General features: G+C 33.1%; 1 protein-coding gene and 2 long non-coding RNA genes across 3 annotated transcripts in view; 1 reads left to right on the forward strand and 2 right to left on the reverse strand.

The window, feature by feature from the left end:
• Positions 1 to 2,907: 2,907 nt before the first annotated feature.
• Positions 2,908 to 4,380, reverse strand: LOC145321926 (uncharacterized). The gene is made up of 3 exons (XR_013880455.1): positions 4,035 to 4,380; positions 3,551 to 3,638; positions 2,908 to 3,001 (listed from the first exon to the last, which is right to left on the reverse strand). It is a non-coding gene; the product is annotated as an uncharacterized LOC145321926 (long non-coding RNA).
• A 192-nt stretch (positions 4,381 to 4,572) lies between these two features.
• The window catches only part of LOC145322981 (uncharacterized), a 57,946-nt gene continuing 41,456 nt past the window's right edge, over positions 4,573 to 21,062 (reverse strand). Inside the window, exons 18-21 of the mRNA XM_080165368.1 lie at positions 8,374 to 9,210; positions 7,383 to 7,489; positions 5,423 to 5,526; positions 4,573 to 4,864 (exon numbers count right to left, since the gene is read on the reverse strand). Coding sequence (XP_080021494.1) covers positions 4,573 to 4,864; positions 5,423 to 5,526; positions 7,383 to 7,489; positions 8,374 to 9,210 — 1,340 coding nt within the window. The remainder of the gene's footprint in view (positions 4,865 to 5,422; positions 5,527 to 7,382; positions 7,490 to 8,373; positions 9,211 to 21,062) is intronic.
• Positions 13,718 to 21,016, forward strand: LOC145321927 (uncharacterized). Its single transcript, XR_013880457.1, has 4 exons — positions 13,718 to 13,920; positions 14,479 to 14,539; positions 19,406 to 19,469; positions 20,211 to 21,016. It is a non-coding gene; the product is annotated as an uncharacterized LOC145321927 (long non-coding RNA).

Genomic DNA, 21,062 nt, shown 5'->3' on the forward strand with positions numbered 1-21,062 from the left:
ACGGACTGACTGATGGACGGACAGACAGAAATAATTATAGAGTAGCTTACAGCTGCTAAAAACAACAAAACTAATAATAAAAATATTAATATATTTATTTATAATAAACTAAAATACATTTTAACTAAATATATTCACAGAATCACAACAGAAAAGATTTTTAACATATCTTATATTTTGTTTAACAAAATTAAGACTTAAATAATCAAAATTTATGCAGATTTTAAAAATTTAACAGATAAAATAATGTTTAATATTTTTTTGTGACAAAATTTGATGAAAATTTGATTTTTAATTTCAATGTTTGATAATTAATATTTTTGCTTTATTATTTAGTGAGGACTTTAAATTGATTTAGTAAAATTGTTGTAAAATGTACTACATGGATCTTAAGGGATAAGACAATAGACAATAAAATGAGTGGACATCAGACTGTCAATTACACTAGTACCCAAGGTTTTAATAATCACGTTTTCGTATTCTTATTCTCATTTCGGATACTCCTATTAAAATTGGATGATTCATTAAGTCAAGTGTCCAAACATGTCAACCAATAGTTTACATCTAAAGAATGGGGTAATTTTGTTTGTCATTATTGGTGATGTACATGAATTTATCGTTCATTGGATTATCTCTTATAATAGATAGTAAAAATGTCGCTCTAGCACAACTAAAACAAGTTAATTTCCTCACTAATAATAATTTTATACAACAGTATGAATTTAAGAAAAATACATATATGAGAATTATGTTTAAAAATTATATGTTTATTGGGATTAAATCAACATGACGAAGGAATGTAATTTTCCGATAACTTTAAAGTCAGAAATCTTAAAGGATAAGACAATTGACGATAAATATATGTACAATGTACTTATTCAATGATAATGAAATCATTTGTTGAAAATTTTGAATCAACTAATCAAACTTTTATAAAAATACAAAAAGTTTTAAGTTAGTGAATAAGAGACAAAAGTTTTTTTTATATAAAACTTTGGGTATCGTAATAATTTACAGTTCAATGTACCTACCCTCCCAGGTTTTTATCAAAATCTACAAACTTTGAGATCAAAAATGTATGGTAAATTATAATTTTTTGCTTGTTTTCTCTAGCTGCGTGACCCCATGCAGAAAATTTAAGATTAGTTTTAGTCCTTATAGGTTTATTAGAAAAAGGACCTCATTTCATAATTTGAGCTTGATCCAAATATCAATTAAATGTACGTAGAGGGATCGATGTGAAATTGGGAATTTGAACTATTGAAAACTTTGTATTAGAAAGAGCGAGGTATTCTTAAAAACAATTATATATTATTAGATTTAGCAGTAACCCTATTATATAAAGTAGTAAGGTTTTTTTGTATAAAGTTTAAGATCCCAATAACTATTGGACCAATTTGGTTCTCTTTTTTAGGTAAGCTTCAAATAGGTCCAGTGATGGTTTTAGGCTATTTCATTTTCAGACTTAAGACTTTGGAAGGTTTAAGCTTATTTTTTGGCCCCTTTGAAAACAGAGCCCCTAGATGCTAGGGGCGCCGCTGCTAGTATTTATGACAAATGCCATTTTTGTATTAAGAATATTTGTCCTAATTCCCTCTGAAGGTTCTTTGCCATTGTCTGGTTTGTCTGCTAGTTATCAGGGAGGGAGGGGACAATGGACTGTTAAATACACTGGTACCCAAAGTTTTATAAACCTTGGGTATATATTTATAGAATTTGGATTGGTTAATTCCAAACTTAGAGTGTCCAGATTTTTTAACCAATAATCTTAATATACAGATAATTATAATTTTTCTTTATCATCATTTGGATGTACATGGTCTTATTTCTTAAGATTCCTGGTTATTTATTGAAAATTGATTTTTATGCACTGATTATTTCATTCACTGTCTATTTCTTTATCAAGTCACAGGGATAGGACAATGGAGAAGTTTATAATTCCCTCTCGTGGCGTGCACATGTTTTTATCAGGGGCGTGTGGGATTTTTATATATTTTAATATTGAAAGGTGTGTTGAATTAAACCCCCTTCTGCATGATCTAGTTGTTAAAAAATCTTTTCTTTTAAAAGTTAAAGCCTAACTCATTTTTTAAAAAAAATACAAGAAGAGAGGAAACATTCTATACAGAAGGAGCACCTTTGTTTATAATCATTTTAGAATTACATACATTTATCTTCCATTGTCTTATCCCTTAACATCACTGACTAATTATTAAACAGAATACTTATTTATCGCATCGTATTATAAACAACTTTCCGCAGATATTAAAATGAGAAATAATAAGATTAAAACCAGTTTTCTTAGCCCCGAGGGGCGAAAGACTTACAAAACTGGTAATATTCTTATGATTTTTATTTTATCATTTGTAGACAATTGTCAATAATACGAGGCTATACATGATTTTTCAGTATAGTTGTTAACTGGTTCTAATCCAGCGGATATCATCGGCTTCGAAGCCGCATTGGAATATCTGTTCTTGAACATATAATGCCACTAACATTTCTTTAAGTCACAATTTTAAGTTTTTGTCTATATCACAGAATGAATTTAAATGCCAAAGATGTCAAAAATGCCTCCAACCACTGATAAACTCTAAATAAAAGGATTAATACTTATAATTCAGCTTAAAATAATATTTATCTTTAGCACGCCAATGACGAGCCAAAATTTTTGTGGTCATCCTTATATAACATGTAACAGGATTTCGCTCTGTATTGCTCTGAACAGATATGGTTCTTCTTTACAATGGGAAGGTTTATAACTAATTTGGGAGGAGACACAACAAACCTTCCATGAGAAATCGCCCCTGTAAAAAATACCCCCTATCTTTTTTGAAACTAAAATTAAAAAAGGGGTGTTTGACTCCCCCCCTCCCCCTCCGACTTCAAGTGCCCTTAGATCCAGTGTCATATTTAAAGACAATGTGCAACGCTACTCTATAACTCATTAAATGTTAAGTATTAATCTTTTCCTGTTCGTCTAATTGTTGATGATCGTTATCTAAATCATATACACCACCAGATAAGTATTAAAACATTCTGTAAGTTGTTCAGAAAATTGGAAGAAAGTGAAAAATCTAATTAAAAATGAGAAAGATATGCTAAATAATTGAAGAAATCTTTAAAGAAATAAATAAATTTGTCTTTTATCGCATGAACAACAGATCGACGACGTACCAAGTATTTAAGTTATTGCAGAAAAAAAAACAGCCTAACTTTCATAGCAGACGATGAAATAAGAACAGACTGACGGTCAGACAAAAAGAACAATAAAGAAGCCTCGCTTCTAAAAATCCATAGAGAAAAATCAATCATCTTTTTCTTAGGCTAAAAAAACTTGTCTGAGATTAGCGACTGAGCCCCTGGCGTTTAGGGGCTTTATATTTGAAATGTTATAGAAAGGCCAAACCTAAAACCACCCCATGACTTCAATGTAAAAATGAAATAGCCTAAAAACTACCCACAACTTATGTAAAGCTTCCCTAAAAGTTATGGACAAAAAACCTTACTATTTTATATTATAGGACAAGTATTTATTGTTGGTGTATACCCTGTTGTACTTGATGTTGTATATTATGGTCCGTGCTATGGTCACCAGATACATTCGAGTCTATTCGATCCTCAGAACTTTTCTGATCCTAAATATTATTTCTTGTTAATTCGAAGCTTTTTTATAATTAGGGTCCGCCAGTATGCAGTATGTCAAAATAATTTAGGAATGTTAGAATTTTTCTATTGATGTCAAACTTGGCTAAATGATTCCTGTAATAATTAGATAGTATGTAATTGTAGAATGCGTTGTTATCAATTTAAATTGGTCTGTCTGAATGGTTGAGATTGTTTTCTTTTTGGTTGGAGGGAGGGTTTAACTCCCCCCCCCCCAAAAAAATGTAAATTTTCATTGACACCATAATGATAAAAATGAAATTTTGTGAATTTGAATTATCAAAGTTTAGAAGGAAATTGTTAATCTTTTTACTTTTACTTGAATATTAAAGATTTAACTTATATAACATTTAAAAACTTATAATTACCTGATCTTCTGTACTTCTAGCGTAGACATCATGTGGTGCTCCGTACACTTGTACGGGTACGGCAACAGCTGTCGCGCCGTACCCAGTATCGTACACCAGTGGCACAGCTGTACTGCCGTACACTAGCAGAGGGGAGGGGGTGCTGCTGCCATAGTGAGGCTTGGGCGAGGGGTGGGAAGGGGGGTTGTATGTTGAGGAGTGATGGTATGGAGTGGTGGGTGGATGTGGGGTGGTGTATGCAGGGGAATAGGGGTCAGTTGTGGAAGCATACAAAGCCTATTTTATTTGAAAAAGTAGGAAAAATTTTTAAATCTTAGCTTTTAAACTTATTTTTTGTTGCAAATTTGAAGGATGCAGGGGTTGTTCCCACCCATTGAGGTTTGAAAAATCAATCCCAAAATGAAAAGCTTAGATGTCACTCTACAGTATATATTTAAAAGAATTATTAGCTTTTTGTTCTTATAGACAAAGTTGGTAAGTGGGTATTCTGTCATTTTTTTATCACATGGCAAAACTTTCAATATTTTGAATAAAAATTCTAAAATTTTAGACTTTCCTGGATATAAGGAGAAACATCATGATGTGGTGAGGGCGGAGCCGCCTCAAGCCTGGCATACCCCTTCTTGTGGCTAAAATAAGGCGGATACTTGGGCTCAGGGGCGTGCTGCGGATAGCGATGTACGGGTGGAGGTGGGGGTGGGGGAGCATCACAAATATAGCAGAGAATCACGTCCTCACAAATTGTGTCACATTTCTTCTTGGGAACTTTGGTGCAAATTTCTTGGGGCACGTTGTGGCAGTTCTCCTTGGGGAACTTCTTACATTTTTTCCTAAAAATTTAATGTAAGGAAAATTCAAAAAGGTGATTTAACAGCCTTCCCCCCCCTCCCCCACTCTAAAAATATACCTATATGGTTTTATACATTTCCCAAAAATTTTTTGTCTTTACAGTTCAAAGCCCCTAGTTTTTACAAATTATTTAAAATTTTGACCCTCAAGTAATCAGCTTGCCAGGGATTAAGGGACAGGAAATCAACTTGAAAGTATTTCTCCTAAATGCAATTTATAATACTGTTTATTAAACCTTAAATTTTGGGGATTCTATTATAACAAACACCTTACTAAAGTCTAAAGTACACAAATTAATTTTACCATATAAATATCAAGCAACGTTCCCTTAAAGTGCCTGTTGAGCGCTAACCCCCCCTTCCCCTCCCTAATAAAATGAAAATTAGGGAGAGAAGTTAAATTTTTTAATTGTGTCACACCCTTGCGTGAAGGTCCTAACCCTGAGGGAAAACGTAAATAACAATAAAATAATATTTAAGGCAAAGCTTTAAAATTTATAACTAAATCTCTTGTAAATGAGATTGTCTAACAATTTATACCTTGGTATAGTGTCACAGGATTTTTTGGGAACTGTTTTACAGTTCTTCTCTGGTACCTGGTCACATTTGGTCTCAAATACCTGTCCACACTTCTTCTTAGGTACCTAGATATTTAGATAGATAGATAGAAAGCAAGTTAGATATATAATCATATAGATAGGTATAAACCTGATTACACTTCTGTGAGAATGTAGGATTATAGACTTGTCTTGGTACATCCATACATTTAGATTCTGGTACTTAGATATATAGATAGATAGATAATCATATAGATAGATAGATACCTGATTACACTTCTGTGAGAATGTAGGATTACAGACTTTTCTTGGTACATCCATACATTTAGATTCTGGTACTTAGATAGATACATAGATAGATAATCATATAGATAGATACCTGATTACACTTCTGTGAGAATGTAGGATTACAGACTTGTCTAGGTACATCCATACATTTAGATTCTGGCACTTAGATAGATAGTTAGATAGATAATCATATAGATAGATAGATAGATACCTGATTACACTTCTGTGAGAATGTAGGATTACAGACTTGTCTGGGTACATCCATACATTTAGATTCTGGTACTTAGATAGATAGTTAGATAGATAATCATATAGATAGATAGATACCTGATTACACTTTTGTGAGAATGTAGGATTATAGACTTGTCTTGGTACATCCATACATTTAGATTCTGGTACTTAGATATATAGATAGATAGATAATCATATAGATAGATAGATACCTGATTACACTTCTGTGAGAATGTAGGATTACAGACTTTTCTTGGTACATCCATACATTTAGATTCTGGTACTTAGATAGATAGTTAGATAGATAATCATATAGATAGATAGATACCTGATTACACTTCTGTGAGAATGTAGGATTACAGACTTGTCTAGGTACATCCATACATTTAGATTCTGGTACTTAGATAGATAGATAGATAGATAATCATATGGATAGATAGATAGCTAGATACCTGATTACACTTCTGTGAGAATGTAGGATTACAGACTTGTCTGGGTACATCCATACATTTAGATTCTGGTACTTAGATATATAGATAGATAGATAATCATATAGATAGATAGATAGATAGATAGATACCTGATTACACTTCTGTGAGAATGTAGGATTACAGACTTTTCCGGGTGCATCCATACATTTAGATTCTGGTACTTAGATAGATAGATAATCATATAGATAGATAGATAGATAGATAGATACCTGATTACACTTCTGTGAGAATGTAGGATTACAGACTTGTCTAGGTACATCCATACATTTAGATTCTGGTACTTAGATAGATAGATAGATAGATAATCATATGGATAGATAGATAGATAGATAGATACCTGATTACACTTCTGTGAGAATGTAGGATTACAGACTTGTCTAGGTACATCCATACATTTAGATTCTGGTACTTAGATAGATAGTTAGATAGATAATCATATAGATAGCTAGATACCTGATTACACTTCTGTGAGAATGTAGGATTACAGACTTGTCTGGGTACATCCATACATTTAGATTCTGGTACTTAGATAGATAGTTAGATAGATAATCATATAGATAGCTAGATACCTGATTACACTTCTGTGAGAATGTAGGATTACAGACTTGTCTAGGTACATCCATACATTTAGATTCTGGTACTTAGATATATAGATAGATAGATAATCATATAGATAGATAGATATACAGATAGATACCTGATTACACTTCTGTGAGAATGTAGGATTACAGACTTTTCCGGGTGCATCCATACATTTAGATTCTGGTACTTAGATAGATAGATAATCATATAGATAGATAGATAGATAGATAGATACCTGATTACACTTCTGTGAGAATGTAGGATTACAGACTTGTCTGGGTACATCCATACATTTAGATTCTGGTATTTAGATAGATAGTTAGATAGATAATCATATAGATAGATAGATACCTGATTACACTTCTGTGAGAATGTAGGATTACAGACTTGTCTTGGTACATCCATACATTTAGATTCTGGGATAGTTCGACACTCCACCCGAGGGTTATTTCGACATTCTGTGAGCAAATTTAACACTTTATAATTATCTTGCGGCTTCTCCCCTATCAATCTAATATTTCGTATTTTAGATTTAAAAGAAGAATTTCCAAAGAAAACTTTTTTGGGGGGGAATTTTTTTTTTTTTTTTTTGGGGGGGGTTAGTCGACCCCACTATTTTAATTTTAGTTTTAAAAAGAAAAATAATTTGCGGGGGGATATTTTAAAAAAATTTTGTCCCAACCCCCATGAAAATAGTTATAAACCTTCCCGGGACCTATGCGAAGCTACCCTGTAAAGGAGAACCCGATCGGTTTAGCGGTTAGCAAGATCCTTCGCTACAAATAGACAGACAGACATCGTTCTACTTTGTATTATAGATACTAGCTGCTGCGTACCTAGCATCTAGGGCTTTGTATTCAAAAAGGGAAGGGTAGATATATAGCTAAAAACCATTGAAATCTAAAACTAAATTGCCTAAAACCATCAAGTAAAGCTTCTATTTAATGGAGAACACAATCGGTTCAGTAGTTATCGAAATCTTAAGCTACAGACATAAAATTCTTATTGCTTTATATGATTTTCAAAACGTTCAGCGTGTCCTATAGAAATATGGTCCCACTTTACCTTATGTAGGTTTATATCTATTTAAGGGGAGGGTACCTCCATTCTTTTAAGACAAATCAACCCCCAATTTTTTTTCTTATTCCAACATTAACATTGGCCTGTTAGTTTCATTGGTACTCTAAGTTATATAACCACGTTATCTTATTTGTAATTATTTTGACTATTAATGGTTGATACCTAAATAATTTAATTCTAGAGAAGGGGTAATTTCGATCATCATTGGATATTTTCTTTAATCTATCCTCCTTAATTATAGAAATTAGAAAGTGTTATTTTCCTTTTCTCTCCACAGGTTTACACTCCCGCCTCTCCTTAGTCTGACACTCCTGACGGGGAACATTCCGACAATCCTCACTTTGCTCAATCCGACACTCTGTCCGCGGCACCGCTATGCACTCCAGCCGCGGAATATTCTGACACTGCTCCGTCTGAAATGTTTCGCAGCGTTCGCGGGGCACAGTGTTGCACACCTGCCGCGGCAAACTTTGGCACACTTCGCGCGGCACAAAACTGCAGGATTGTTTTGGCACAGTGCGGCACTCTTGGCGCGGTATGTTGGTGCATGAAGTTTCCGGCACAGAAGTGCATTCTTGCCGCGGCACCTGCCGACACTGTTCTTGCGGCCTGGTCTGGCATTCACCGCGCTCCAGCTGGCACATCTGTCGCGGCACAACTCGACAATCGCCTTGCGGCAGTCTGTCACACTGACGACGGGTAACTGTTCTACACTGTGTGCCGTTAGACGGCGTTAAACTGTTACCACCAGCGTTTGGGTTGTTGACAGTCCCCCCGACCCCGCCGCCCACAATTACAACAGTTTGCCGAGTATTTCTCACTTTGTCCTCTAGATCATCAGTAGCATATTCCTCCATATTGACAATATCAATCCTATCGTCAGCATCTCCGACCTGATCAAAATCCGCGTCATAATCATAGTTATAATCATAGTCATAATTACCATAATTATACTCGGGCCGTTTTGACCGTTTTCGCCGCCGCCGTCGTTGTTTGGGATCACTGTGTTCCGGCGGTTTTGTCTTTTCGTTTTCAGTCGGCGGTTTTATTAACTTTTCAAATGTGACACTTTCTTGACTGCCGCTGGGTTCGCTGTCTCCTTTATCACAGGGTTTCAGGGATTAGATTAAAAGTTAATGGAGAAAAAAATTTAGTTTAAAGAAAATCTTCCTACTTATAAATTGAAAAATAAAAAAAGGTTAAAATAAATTGCCCCAAACCATCTAGGAACCTAAGGGAAGCTTTCCTTAAATGGAAAGATCAATAGGTTGAACAGTTATAGAGAATTCAACTAACAAACAGAAAACCTTACTACTTAGTATGAAAAGATTACTACTTCATGTATGGACAAAGCTATGCAACTACTAGAGTTTTGAGTTTAAACAAAGATGAGAGATGGCTATATAAAAGAGCCAAATATTACAAAGACTATCTTTTTGAGACAATGCTTTGTAACCCCTTTTTAATTTTGGGGAACATTACTGGAAACGGTCATTGGATGCATATAAGTATACTGTACACTTTCAAAGCAATAATATGGCCGGATTTTTGCTATTTTATCTATTGAGTCACAGATGCTATTTTATTGCTAAGAAGAAGTATAATAAATATTGACAAATTGTTTTTATATTTTTAAAAATAATCGGGTATGGTCCCTTTCGTGACATTAAGTGGCATTTCGTCGTATTTTCACAGTAGATATTCTTCTGTATCTAGCCCATGCTAGGAGCTCTAACCGGCGGGGCAATCACCTAACATAACATTACATAACCTAAAATAAGCAAAAGCTACTGTGAAGGTACGACGAAAACCCCATTAAGAGGCGTTGTCACGAAAGGGACTATACCCAAATTATCTTATAAAATCATAACATGTAGAAAAAGAAGGATTAAAAAACACATGTCAATGAACGCAATTAATATTGCGTTAAAATCCTCTGCATGCAACTTAAACTGTTTTTAACCTATTTTTTTTATCATGTATCAAAAATATACTATGACACCAGTAGAATCAAACTGCAGAGCCCAAATTTGAATTAAGTCCCCAATAAACTTTTTTGGGGGGATTTAAAAATCAATTTTATATGTTGCTGTGATCATTTTGATGGAAGCAAAAGCATTTTTTAGTTTGGGGTCAAATTGTTTCTTACAGAACAATTTGATGTGAATCAGATTATATCAATACAATAATAAAAACTCTACTCTGTACGATGCAAATAATTTTTTTCTAAAACAATAATTTATATAGAAGAAATTTAACATTAAAATAAAACATATTATTCTGCAGTCTGAACCAATTAAAAGTCTTGTTTCATTTCAGTTTTTTTCAATTCAAAAAAGAGTGTTTTCACAAAGTGACTTAATTCCAATGTAGTTAAATAATTTTTATTTAATTAAAATGAAAAGAATGAAAACTATACACATAAAAGATACATGCTTTTTAAAAATATTTAAAAAAATAAGATTGAATAATCTTATAATTTATCATATTTGTATATGTGACAAAAAAAAATTTGTTGTATTGCGCAAACGTTTGTTGTCATCTTTCACTATTTAACCCTTTACAGCCAATTTTTTTGTGTTTTAAATAAGTGATGGAAAACAAGCACGATAAAGTTAATTCATTGATATATTGTAAAGAATTAAGTTTTTAATGAATTAATTTAGATGAAATCAAAAGGCCTAATTTTACTCTATACCAGAATACTATATATATGAAGCAAAACACTCTAAAAGCTACGAATTTTACCCAAATAAAAAAAGACCTTTTGCTCTGATCAAAAAAGACCACAGCAACAGTAAAATTAATTTTTAAATCCCCTCAAAAAAGTTTATTCGGGACTTAATTCAAATTTAGGCTCTGCAGTTTAATTCTACTGGTGTCATAGTATATTTTTGATATACGTTTTAAAAATAGGTTAAAAACAGTTTAATCTCATCCTAAACTATCCTCCACCAGAATATGAAACCAGGGAGGGAGAGGAAATTGGATTTCAAGTTGAAAGTCTACTGAATAAATTCTTTCTGATAAGGCAATCTATAATACAAAGTAGAACGATGTATGTCTGTCTCTCTTAAGCTTAAGATCTCTGTAACCTCATTCTTCAGGGAATATACCTACTGGTCCTTTGATGGTTTTAAGCTATTTTCTTGGAGGGTGGAATACCCCCTTCCCTCCCTCAAAAAAATTCTCCCCCGTAAACAATTTTTTTACTTTTTATTTTTATTAACCAATAATTTAAACATAATATGACTATTTTCAAAAGTAAGCCATTATATTTTTTATATAATTCGAAATGTTTAATCGTCCATATGTTTGTAAGCTACCCTGCAATCTTTTGTGATATCTTTTAATATTTTGTGCTTTGCTACTATTAAACGTTATCATCCTTGTTAATATCTAAATATGTCTGACTTGTTGTTTTTGTCTAGCTATAAATAGAAATAGAAATTCAATTTGCACTAAACATTTGTAGTAAACAAGATATGTTCCAGACAGATGCGTGCAGGAGGGGGGTGCATCCACCTTTATAGAAGTCCAACCCTCTATACCCCCCCCCCTTGGAAATTTTCGGTTAGTTTGAAGAAAAAAATTACCGCGCTTCTTGAGGTAATAAGAGAATAGAGATGCTTTGGTCTTTTGATTATGTTATTGTAAACGATGTGGGGGGGGGGGGTGGACTTTAGGGGGGTGTATCCAGAGTTAATCTCCTATTATTGTCTGTACTACACCCCAGTAGATTTTGGCTGAATGTAAAGGTTTTCCAGTGTGTCAAAACCCTGTGCACGCCACTGCTATGTTTATGCATAGAAGTTTAAAGTGAACAAATTTTTAAACGCATATGTGAATTCTTATTTATAATCATAGTCAAAGGTGAGGGGGGGGGGGGTGCTTAAAATAATTAGGAGGGGAAGAAGCAACGTTATCTATAGGTAAAGGTATTGCTGGATCCAGTATTCATATGTCCTAGATATGGCCTACCTAAGGGTAAAAAACGGATTTTTTAAATTCTCAATGTTATTTTATGTGTGGAGAAAAAGAGGCATAAAGAATCTGATTTAGTATTTTTAGGCACCTTCAAAATATACCTGGATTTTGAATGGCTTCTGATGCCGCCAGGATTAATGGACCAAAAAAAATTCACGAAAAGTTGCCTATTTGAGCCATTTGAAACTCTAGCTTTTTCACAAAATTAAAATGAGATGCAAAAAAAACGTTAGGAGGTGGTGTTTTATCCCCCCCCCCCCCCAAATCCAGTCCCGCGCAATAGGATTAAGTAAAAATGACATGTAACAGTCAAAGATCAGTAGATTTCCCTTTAAATAAAAAATACAAGATTAACAACATCCGTAGCAAATAAAAAATCATAGAAATAAAAAAAAGTTATATTAAAATATCAAGAAAACCAGATGGTAAGAGAACGAAATCAAATCTCATATGTAGATTATGGTTCTCCTTTAATATGTAGCTTTTCACAGGTCCTGGGAAGGGTTATAACTATTTGGGGGAGGGTACCACCGTTCCCCCAAGAGAAACTGCCCCTTGAATCACCGATTGAAAGTTTTGGGTTGATGGACACCCATGGTGAATTAAAGATAGACTAGCGGCTTCGCCCCTACAAAAGGACCAAGGAAATCTTCGGCAAAAAAAAATGGGGGTGATTTTTTTTGTTTTTGGGAAAATAGCCTAAAACCACCACGGGACCAGTAGATATATTCCCAGAAGAGTAGAATCCGATCGGTTCAGTGGTTACCAAGATCTTAAGGGACGGACAGACATCAAGCTACTTTGTATTATAGATATATATTCTCTATTTTTAAAATGGTTTTACCAGAGGCTTGCAGAGGAGGGGTGTAATCACATATAAATACCACCCTGCCCATAGAATTACACATTTCTTGTTATATTTACTACACCCCCCCTAAAGCTCACAACCCTTACACCCCCATCAATTTTATTTATGAGTTGTGTCAAATTTCACTAACATCTTCAGGCTTTTGAGAGGCAATAGAGGACAAAAACACAAACATACATATTAATACTTCATAAATATTGATATTAAGAATTTTAAGTTTACTTCTGTAAAGACGGTCAATCTTATTTTAGAATAGCGTAGTTACTAAGTTCTTAAATTGCCAAAGAAAAAAAGAAATTTAGTCAGTACATTTTCAACTTTTGAACTGCTTACATATTGTTAAAGGTTAAGTTTAACTTTAGTTATGGTCCGTCGGTCCGTCCTCTGTATTGGATAGCTATTTTTAATAATTAAGGCATGTTAAAATAATCATATTTATTTCAAAGTTGGCACTGGAATTTTTGCATTAAGTACTTTAAAAATTTAAAAATGTAGAGATAGTTTTCAAAGATTTTTTAAAATATCGTTAAAAATCTAACGTGATGTTACTTTATGCCTGACAATGATTATTTATCTGTCTGATTAAGTGAGCTTTGTTTTTATGGATGTTGTCATTCTTGTTTAAAAACACATGTGCTATGAGTTTATTTTTATTTAATTTTTAATAACTTTGTTAATCTTTTAATACTGCATTTACTCTATGATTCAAATTGTCCGTCTTTTTAAGTTTTTTTTCGACATGTTATATGGACCCGAAACAATCCTTTTAAAAAAAGTTATTTTTATGCTTTATTTAAGTTAGGAAAGGGTTAGAAGGGCTTAAAAGTGTTAAAGCCCCCGCAGGACTGCTAAGATATTTGTTTTCAAATTGAAAATTAGCAGGAAAAGTATGTTTTTTTCAGAAATAAAATGAAATTGACTGTTCTTTTATTTTGTTTGTTTCTTATTTTTCAGGTAAGAATTATATTTCTTTGTTTAACCTTTAAAATTTGTTTTTGAATTGCCCCCCCCCCCCCTCCCCCAACCTTTGAATATTTTCATCCTAGCAAGCACAGGATACCAGCGATACCAGGTAAACGCAAAATTAGTGTTTGACTGAAACAAAGCATTTTTATTTTACCAAAATACTAAAATATCCCATAGCAGTACATCTTAATAAAAAATAAAGGTGTTGAAGTCAATCTTAGGTACTAGGTATGTTCCTGAAGGTCCTGATCCTCCAGGTCTCCAGCAATCTTTGACAAATTTTGTTTACTTAGAGAGTGGCTTTGCTTATAGCAATATAGATTTTATGGGGGCATCGCAAGGGACAATACTTTAATACGAAGATGATTAAAGTCCCTCCACAGATCATGACGTCATACGATAAAATAACCAATGAGAGGCCAGCATAAATTTTACCATTGGTCAATTACAGTGTATACTGGCCACTCATTGACTATTCTATCGTTTGACGTCATAATCTGTGGGCGGACTTAATACCGTTTACAAGATCTTAAACTTGTATTGAAGGAATGGATCGGTGTGAGTGATGCTTCTATGCGTTGTACAGTGGAATCTTGTTGCAGAACAGGTGAGGCATACATTGGTGAAAGGGAAAAACCTATAATGTCACATGTGACATCAAAAAAAATGCGTCTAAAAAGGAAGGATGAGAGGAGAAGTGGGAAAGGAAACCCCCAAAAAAGAGATGGATTGTTATGACGTCACACGTGACATTTTAGGAGTTCTCGTAAAAGGTTAAAAGAACACTCAAAATTGAAAAGGGGCTTGATTATAAAAAAAATTGAAAATTTTCAACAGAGTATTTCCACGAAATTTTAGTTTAAGAACTTTTTATATTAGTGTATGATTTCAATCTTGCCCATCAAGTAGTGCAGCTATTTTAAAATATACATTGTTTGTCTGTCTGTCAATATATAACGCAATGGGGAAAATGGAAAATGGTTTCTGAGCTGCTATTAAATACGTAGACTGCAATTTCCTGTTTTTTAGATTAAAATTAGTGGTTAAAACGTTTGAACACTCAGCTTAATGAGCCAACCAATCAAAATTCACTAAAGTCCCCACCGTTGTTAAGCCAACTTTGAGGACTAGTGCAATATACAGCCCATTGTTCTCTCTCTCTCTGGGAATTATTTCATAAGTAAGGTCAGCTGAATTTGAGTTGCCGATTGTGTACACTAGATCTTTTCATGAAAATACACTTTTTCGAATATTAGTCTTCTGCTAACCTAAAAAGTTACTTTAGGAGCCCAGAAATACATGTGCAAAATTTCAGCTCTCTATCTCTACTGGCGACCTAGCGCCAGGCATGTAAAATTTCAACAGATAACGGTAGCACGGCGGTTTTAACAATATCTCAGCAATGTGCAGGTTTTAAGCTCTTCTGCATATTTCAATTTAAACACATAAGGACAAAGGTATATTATCCCAAAAATCTTTTGTCAAGGTCTACTCTACACCTAGCGCCAGTCAGTTTTCTAAAATCATGCATTTTATACCTGTGAAAATAGAAATCGCCAGCGCTAGGTGTAGAGTAGACCATGACAAAAGATTTTTGGGATATTATATCTTTGGCCTTATGTGTTTAAATTAAAATATGCAGAACACCTAAATTCATCTTCCAAGCCATTCTCTTAGCATTTTAATTTTTTTTATGAAATAACGGGATTTCAAAACTGCCCTTTGAAAGGGCCTAAAAAATATCTTTTTTTGTCACTTTTTTCACTGCTTATAGTTACAACTTATTAAGATATTATGCTCAGTTAAAAAAAAATTGGCGCCTCCAGCATCAAAACCGGCAAAAACTGGCAGTTAAACTTCTGTGCCCCTACTTGCCCCCCTCATCGGCCATCAGTAGTTATCTCAAGAATTAAAAGAGATATCACACAGAAAGATGACTTTTTAAATAAAACTGAACTAAGTAACCATTACAGATTTCATTTTGGGACTTTCCTTCTAGGGGCTTGTGGAGCAAAAGACCCCCCAAAACACTAAAAATATGAGTTCTGAGCTTTTTTTTAAAGATATCAACCTGTTTTTTTTTTTGAAAACTTTGTTAACATAATGGAACTCAGTAACATTTACAGATTTCATTTTGGGACTTTCCTTCTAGGGGCTTCTTTGGCAAAAGACCCCCAAAAACTAAAAATATGAGTTCTGGACTTATTTTTAAAGATAACCACCTAATTTTTTTTTAGAAAACTTTTTTCACATAACCAAATTCAGCAACCTATACAGATTTCATTTTGGGACTTTCCTTCCAGGTGCTAGTGGAGCAAAAGACCCCCCAAAACACAAAAAATATGAGTTATAAGCTTATTTTTAAAGATATCAACCTGATTTTTTTATAGAAAACTTTTTAAATAAAACTGAACTCAGTAATATTTACACATTTCATTTTGGGACTTTGCTTTGATGGGCTTGTGGAGCAAAAGACCCCCAAAACACTAAAAATATGAGTTCTGAGCTTATCTTAAAGATATCAACCTAATTTTTTTTGAAAACTTTGTTAATATAATGGAACTCAGTAACATTTACAGATTTCATTTTGGCACTTTCCCTCTAGGGGCTTGTTTGGCAAAAGACCCCCAAAAACTAAAAATATGAGTTCTGGACTTATTTTTAAAGATATCAACCTAATTTTTTTTTAGAAAACTTTTTTTACATAACCAAACTCAGTAACTTATACAGATTTCATTTTGGGACTTTCCTTCTAGGTGTTAGTGGAGCAAAAGACCCCCAAAAACACAAAAAGTATGAGTTCTGAGCTTATTTTTAAAGATATCAACCTGATTTTTTTATATAAAACTTTTTAAATAAAACTGAAATCAGTAATATTTACACATTTCATTTTGGGACTTTACTTTGATGGGCTTGTGGAGCAAAAGACCCCCAAAAATACAAAAAATATGAGTTCTGAGCTGATATTTAAAGATATCAACCTTATTTTTTTTAAAGAAAACTTTTTTAACATAACCAAACTCAGTAATGTTTACTGATTTCGTTTTAGGATTTTCCTACTAGGGGCTAGTTGGGCAAAAGACCCCCAAAAACAAAAAATATGAGTTCTGGACTTATTTTTAAAGATATCAACCTAATTTTTTTTAGAAAACTTTTTTTACATAACCAAACTCAGTAACCTATACAGATTTCATTTTGGAACTTTCCTTCTAGGGGCTAGTTGAGCTAAAGACACCACAAAACACAAAAAAATGAGTTCTGAGCTTTTTTAAAAGATATCAACCTGATTTTTGTAAAGAAAACTTTTTAAATAAAACTGAACTAAGTAACCATTACACATTTCATTTGGACTTTTCTTTGAGGAACTTGTGGAGCAAAAGAACCCCCAAGACACAAAAATATGAGTTCTGAGCTTATATTTAAAAATATCAACCTGATTTTTTTAAAGAAAACTTTTTTAATATAACCAAACTCAGTAATGTTTACAGATTGTTGTGAAGCAAAAGACCCCCATATTTTAGTGTTTTGGAGGGTCTTTTGCTCCACAAGTCCCTAGAAGGAAAGTCCCAAAATTAAATATGTAATCGGTACTTAGTACAGTTATTTTCAAAAAGTTTTCATAAAAAACTAGCTCAATATCTCTAAAAATAAGCTCAAAACTCATATTTTGTTTGTTTTTAGGGTCTTTTGTCCCACCTGCCCCAGAAGGAATAAAAGTGTTAAAGAAGTCTTTTACTCCACAAGCCCCTAGAAGGAAAGTCCCAAAATTAAATCTGTAATGGTTACTGAGGTTGGTTATGTTAACAAAGTTTTCAACAAAAAAATGAGGTTTATATTATTAAAAATAAGCTCAGAACTCATATTTTTAGTTTTGGGGGGTCTTTTGCCCAACTAGCCTCTAGAAGGAAAGTCCTAAAATGAAATCTGTAAACATTACTGAGTTTGGTTATGTTAAAAAAGTTTTCTTTAAAAAAATCAGGTTGATATCTTTATATATCAGCTCAGAACTCATATTTTTTTTGTGTTTTTGGGGTTCTTTTGCTCCACAAGCCCCTCAAAGCAAAGTCTCAAATTGAAATGTGAAAACATTACTGAGTTCAGTTTTATTAAAAAAGTTTTCTTTAAAAAAATCAGGTTGATACTCATATTTTTTGTGTTTTTGGGGGTCTTTTGATCCACTAGCTCCTGGAAGGAAAGTCCCAAAAATTAAATCTGTATAGGTTGCTGAGTTTAGTTATGTGAAAAAAGTTTTCTCAAAAATAATTAGGTTGATATCTTTAATAATAAGTCCAGAACTCATATTTTTAGTTTTTGGAGGTCTTTTGCCAAAGAAGCCCCTAGAAGGAAAGTCCCAAAATGAAATCTGTAAATGTTACTGAGTTCCATTATGTTAACAAAGTTTTCAAAAAAAAATCAGGTTGATATCTTTAAAAATAAGCTCAGAACTTATATTTTTTAGTATTTTGGGGGGTCTTTTGCTCAACAAGCCCCTGGAAGGAAAGTCCCAAAATGAAATCTGTAATGGTTACTTAGTTCAGTTTTATTTAAAAAGTTTTCTTTCTGTGTGATATCTCTTTTACTTCTTGAGATAACTACTGTTGGCCGAAGAGGGGGGCAAGTAGGGGCACAGAAGTTTAACTGCCATTTTTTCCGGTTTTGGTGCTGGAGGCGCCAATTTTTTTTAACTGAGCATAATATCTTAACAAGTTGTAACTATAAGCAGTGAAAAAAGTGACAAAAAAAGATATTTTTTAGGCCTTTTCAAAGGGCAGTTTTGAAATACCGTTATTTCATAAAAAAAATTAAAATGCTTGGAGAATGGCTTGGAAGATGAATTTAGGTGTTCTGCATATTTTAATTTAAACACATAAGGCCAAAGATATAATATCCCAAAAATCTTTTGTCAGGGTCTACTCTACACCTAGCGCTGGCGATTTCTATTTTCACAGGTATAAAATGCATGATTTTAGAAAACTGACTGGCGCTAGGTGTAGAGTAGACTTTGACAAAAGATTTTTGGGATAATATACCTTTGTCCTTATGTGTTTAAATTGAAATATGCAGAAGAGCTTAAAACCTGCACATTGCTGAGATATTGTTAAAACCGCCGTGCTACCGTTATCTGTTGAAAATTTACATGCCTGGCGCTAGGTCGCCAGTAGAGATAGAGAGCTGAAATTTTGTACATGTATTTCTGGGCTCCTAAAGTAACTTTTAAGGTTAGCAGAAGACTAAAATTCGAAAAAGTGTATTTTCATGAAAAGATCTAGTGTACACAGTTTCCTCGGTGTTTCCTTATCCCATCTCAATATTTACTACTAGCTATAAAAGCTTCCAACTTCCTAATTTTTTTTAATTTGAAGTTTTTAGCTAGTAGTAAATATTGAGATAGAATGAGGAAACACCGAGGAAACTTTACATAATCGGCAACTCAAATTCAACTGACCATAAGTTAATAATTAAACCCTTTCAGGATGTTTCCGTTATGTACACAGAAATTTTAGCATTTGTCTACCTAAAGGCCTTGCTAGACGCAGGTCATTGCTAAAAACAAGGACAATTATGTACATAAGTAACATCATATCTATACAAATTTTTCTCGTATTTATTCGAATCCGGTGGATAGGAACCGGTTCTCATCCATACGAAAAAACTATGTCTAGCATCGTATTATATCCAGCTTTCTACGAATATAAAAATGTACTATCATAAGATTAAAACCAGTTTTTATAGCCGGTGCCTTCGGCACCGGACAGCCGTTTATAATACGATGCGAAAAATAACTATTATTATTTTCATATAAAATTGACAGTAATCTACTGTCAATACCTTCTAAAAACGAAGCTTTTTCTATAATTAGAATAGGTCCGTCTGTTCGTCCGTTATTAACGGTTAGCTCTTTTTTGAATACTAATTCCTATGACAACATATTACAAGTCCTTAAAATATAATATCCTGTATTTAAGCAGGTTTGCAACAAATTTACTTGATATTTTGTTTTAAATTAAATATTTGTCTTTTGCTTATTCAGTTCTGATACTCTACAAGTGTTAATGTTCGTTTGACCTACCGTTTCAGAGATTCGCTTTTATGGATGTTGTCATCCTTGTTATTTTATGATATGGCAGAAAATAACAGAAACCTCCCTTAGCGTTAGGGAGTGATTGATTGACGGAAGGACAGACAGACAGACAAAATTAATTATTGCCTGTAATATGTACTTTTGTTTAAAAATACTTGCTTTTTAATCAAAAACAATAAACAAATTAATTATTTAGGGGTGAGCTGAACAGGCTAGTAAAATCTGAAATAGGACGAAATTATATGATAGAGATACTGAGTTGTTAATACAAAATTTTAAGTATAATGTGATAAAAATTAATAAAATAAATAATTGCAATTCCAATATGGCTTCGAAGCTGAGGTGGATTCTTAAAGAACTTTTTGGCTCACTGCCTCACTAAAATTAGTCAGGATCTCTAAAATTTTTTTGGAAAAATCCTCCAAAATCGCATAAAAAATCTACAAAACTAAATAAAATCATAAAAGGGTTATTAACATAAGATTTTGTTTAATTTTTGTAGATTTTAAAGCGATTTTGGAGGATTTTTCACAAATTTTTTTCAGCGAGCCTCACTAATTTCAATGAGGCAGAGAGCCAAAAAGTTTTTTTAAAATCCACCTCTGGTTAATATTCGATTCTTAGCCCTTTTGAAATATCATGTATCGTATCATATTACAGAAAAATTTCCACGAATGATATAATAAAAGGCCTAAGCCTCTGGCCCCTCAGTTCCAACAGAACTAGAATTTATCTTATATTTTTTCATTTACTATCCGCGGGAAACTGTCTGTATAACGATGCGATGAATAAGAACCTAGTAATAGTGTCTAACTTTTTATCTTTGTGACGTAACAAAAATCCATCTCTTTTTTAGGGGTTTCCTTTCCCACCTCCCCTGTCATCCTTCGATTTTTGTTACGTCACAAAGATAAAAAGTTAGACACTATTACTAGGTTCGATGAATAACTATAACAAATAATTGTTCATGATAACCTAAAATAAATAAACTTTATTGTAACATTGTCATCATTTTAGTAGCAAAGCTACTCTGTAATTAACATTGTCT

Source organism: Acartia tonsa, chromosome 6, assembly GCF_053477335.1.
Source record: "Acartia tonsa isolate MP-2025a chromosome 6, ASM5347733v1, whole genome shotgun sequence".
NCBI classification, from domain to species: Eukaryota; Metazoa; Arthropoda; class Copepoda; order Calanoida; family Acartiidae; genus Acartia; species Acartia tonsa.